This window comes from Morone saxatilis, unplaced genomic scaffold (assembly GCF_004916995.1).
Source record: "Morone saxatilis isolate NCDOM2014 unplaced genomic scaffold, NCSU_SB_2.0 Contig14, whole genome shotgun sequence".
Lineage (NCBI taxonomy): Eukaryota > Metazoa > Chordata > Actinopteri > Moronidae > Morone > Morone saxatilis.
Genome location: NW_023339696.1, coordinates 5992529 through 5996436, shown reverse-complemented (window position 1 = coordinate 5996436; position 3908 = coordinate 5992529). Strand labels below are relative to the sequence as shown.

Below are 3908 nucleotides of genomic sequence, written 5' to 3'. Positions count from 1 at the left end.
AAACATAGTGGCGGTGGTCACGTCATTATGTGCTACGATAAAACATGAGCCGTACTCATGCAGCCGTACTTCATCGCTTCGGCTCTGTGTTCCCTCAAACCTCAGTCAGCCAGCTATTCAGGCAGAATAATGATGAGCAAACCACGCTATCTGCTGCCAGTTAGCGGTTTTATTACTGCTTCTGAAGCAGCAGACAGGGTCAGGCAGACAGAGAGGTTACGGGAGACGAGACTACTTCAGGGTCATGGTCATGAAAACAGAATAAGTCACTCTAGTCTCCATGTTTGTGTGCATTTTACCTCTTTCTTCCTCTTGGGAACTTTTACTGTTTCCGGACCTTCTTTCTTACTCTCCTCCAGGGCCATCTGTAGTCTCAGGTCGTCCCCTCTGCGTATGCGCTCCTCCTTAACACAAGCAGAGCAAATTTAGCATAAGCAGCATGCTTAGAAACTAGACCGACTGATCTCACTATTGTGGACATTTAATTTCAATTTTGCAGCTCATACAGCAAAAGCTGACGAGAATAACAGATCATAGTGCCACACAAACTTATGCATCTTGGTTATATTTGCTGATTTGCTTCAGTTCTTTACAAATGCTAACCAGAGACAATTATCTATGCTAAGTCATTTGGCTAATAGACAAGTGGCAGTAATCTTATTTCAGAAATGTTCATGCGGAAAAGTGGGAAACTCAATGTCTTTTTTTTAGATTCAGGGATTTATAGGAACCCAGCAGATAATTTGTATGTATGTTTGAGTGTGTACCTGTTCTGCAGCCTCTCTGCTCATGGCCAGAGCCAGTTGCAGCTGTAGCTCCTCCTCTCCGCTGGTCTGAGGTCTGGCCTGCTCTAGTTCTGATCCGGCGTTGGGAGACGTGGCTAACAGACACATTCAGAACATATGTTAACATCACTGCCACATCAGACTCACATACTGTATATTATTACACATAAAACCAATGTCACTGGCTATGGGAATTCTGTGTGTTAATCCTCCAAAACCAACCCTTAACCCTGGAATTACAATCATATATAGAAACACCACACAGTGTTGTCTAGTAAAGCGGTCACTGTATAGAAAATACCATGTGTTTGCGTGTGTGAGTGTGTGATTAGAGGCCTTCAGTGAGCCTGTAAGGGATGACAGGTCCATTCAGTTTATTGGATTAGATCAGGCCATGTGGCAGCAGAGAAAACACACAGAAACTGCACATGGCTGGCACACACACGCACACACACGCTATGTGGCCAAGAGAAAGAAGTCACCATGCCAAAAGATTGTCATGAAGGTAGCCTATAGTGCGTTTTAATTCAAAACGTGACGGCTGTGTGTCTATCCATGGGAACAGTGCCGTGGGAGGTGATGACAGGACACGGTGACATCATCAAATCACCCACTGAAATGCTTTTCTTTCTATGTGATGTCACTATTTCTTCATCATTTCTCAGCAGAGCTTCGAGCTGTTTTGTATGTGTGTGAGTGTTGTGGGTGTTTTTGTGCATGAAACCTGTTTTCTTAACTAAATTAACAATGTCACATGCAACTGTTTATATACGAAGCTGTTTTATGCATTAAAACAGTATGCATAGAAAAAATGTGGTGTGGAAATGAAGTCTTAACATTCTGACTAGACAGTTCCTCTCAGACTTTAATATTACTGTTCTTGTTCTCCAACATAAACATCGTCTATCTCCTTCTGCCTGCCTGATTTTTTTTTCTTTTACATATCTGCTCATAACAACAAAGACCAGTCAGGACATGCTCTGCTGCTGATGTGGACACTCCCAAACACACACTCCTCACACAACACACATAACATCGGGACGATCTTGTGTGTAGTGTGACATCTTTTTTGAATCACTGTTCTGAAAGCGATCGGTTAGAAAAGATTCATAAAGGCCTTAGTGCAGAGACAAAACAACAACACTGACACAAATATGACTTGGGGAAACAGTGACGGTTAGTTTCACTATTTGACACAATTAACGTTGAAACCTCACTTTGACGAACATCCTCCTGCCCTGTCAAGACGACTGAAGGAAGTAGATGTCACATCAGCAGGTTTTCTATAAACATTACAAAGTAAATTTACCACATCAAATGTTTCCATGATGAGGAGATGGTAAAAATGCAATGTTTTTGTTTTTTTTAAAGGAATACATTAACATTTCCTGTAACAGTTAAAAAGCTTGGCCTTCCTTGAAATGGTTGAGGAGAACAATAGTTAATATTTAATTTGGGGACATTTCTGTATAATAATAATATATCAAGCATATTATGTATTGATTAAGTAAAGGCATTACAGCCTAATTTCTGCGTGACTCTGAAAAGGAACAATGAGTACATATTCTCAATAATTAATTCAATGCATCTGTCTCCTTTCTCTTGCTCCGTCTCCAGGCTGTGTCTCCAGGGAAAGTGACCAGAGTACCAGGGGTAAAGGTGTGTTTGGTTAGCTGGTGGGACTTGGGCCACGGCTGCAACATCAGTTACATGTCTGCCTTAAACAGACAGTGAACACAGTGGTACTAAAGCCTACAACACAGACAATGTAACCCTGCAAAAGATGCTGTAATGATGTGGCATTACATTCATCCATCCATCAAAAAGAATATTTTCCTTGAGCTCTCTTTAAATCTCTCCCAAAACAACTGCAATGCAAATAAGGGCTTAAACAACAGTTTTTCAACCAGTGAGCCTAAAGAGAGACTAAACTGGCAACACAATGACACAGTACACCACTTGATGGTAGCAAGTTCAAAAGACAAATAAACAAAACTCAAAGCCAACTAAAACACACTAGTTTGTTGCCCACCACTGTGGGAATGGACCATATATGGATAATGACAATTTCTTGGCATTCCTCACAGATACAGCTCAGCCTGCTAGCAGAAAATGCATTTAGAAAGTGTTTGGTTCGCCGTTCAAGTTCATTCTTATCCTGTAATTTTTCTGCTACATTTCATGACTGAGCAAATAAACAAAAAGCTGAAATTAAACAAAATCATAAGCTTACAAAATGACTAAGTACATCATGACATTCAAGCTCTGAATGGAGAGAAGAGTTTTGGAGAAAGTGAAATGGCATGATGACCACCAGTGTCATGTGTAGTAGGATTTATGTGGTGATAATGGTGCACAGGATTTTTATCCCAGGGTGTCAACCACTAACTATCAACACATTTGCAGACAGTCTGTCTCTTGTCTCTCTAGATTAAAGAATTAAGTGGCTGTTGAACGTTCCTTAGATCTGCTTTCTAGATACTAAAAACAGCATTATTTCGATTATTTTCCAAACATTTAGTGTGAAACTGTGAAAACGTGCAGCTTCACTGAGCACTTTGCAGGAGGATGAGAGACAACCAAAAAAGATTATAAAATAAATATCTTGCATTTACCCTTTGTGTTTAACAGAGAAAATACTTACAGCCTTGACTCAGCTTAGACCACAGAGACACACACACACACTTTATTAAACCTGTTGATGTGGAGTTCATGAACTCCATTCATTGTTTTACATTTGCGCTTTGTGCAGTGTGTACATTGGATAGGATCCCATTGCTTAAATCGACTTACTGAACTCATGCAGAGCTTTAGAAGCACTGAACTATTTGAACTTTTACACTGAACTGAAAAGGCATCATTGAACTAGGAACAAAACACTAGAGCAAAACCTGCTTTTACTATTGGCTGGTTGGCCTCAGGGAAACTACAGAAACTACAAGAATACATTGAAGGTCTTTCACACACATGTTCATGATAAACACGATGTAAGATGTACGATGAATGCGGTATACTAAAGAAGAAAAACCACAACTATATAAGACATTTTAATGCCATAGACCATGCTAATTTCACACCTTTCCAGCTACCTTTGGGGCTTGGGGATATGCTGGGTCAACAACA

The 3908-nt window shown here is 40.3% G+C and overlaps 1 protein-coding gene across 1 annotated transcript in view; it reads right to left on the bottom strand.

Annotated features, from left to right (window-relative positions):
* epn2 (epsin 2) overlaps positions 1 to 3908 on the bottom strand; it is a gene marked incomplete in the record, with an annotated part of 17466 nt that overhangs the window by 4309 nt on the left and 9249 nt on the right. The window contains 1 exon segment of the mRNA XM_035655457.1: positions 768 to 880. Coding sequence (XP_035511350.1) covers positions 768 to 880 — 113 coding nt within the window.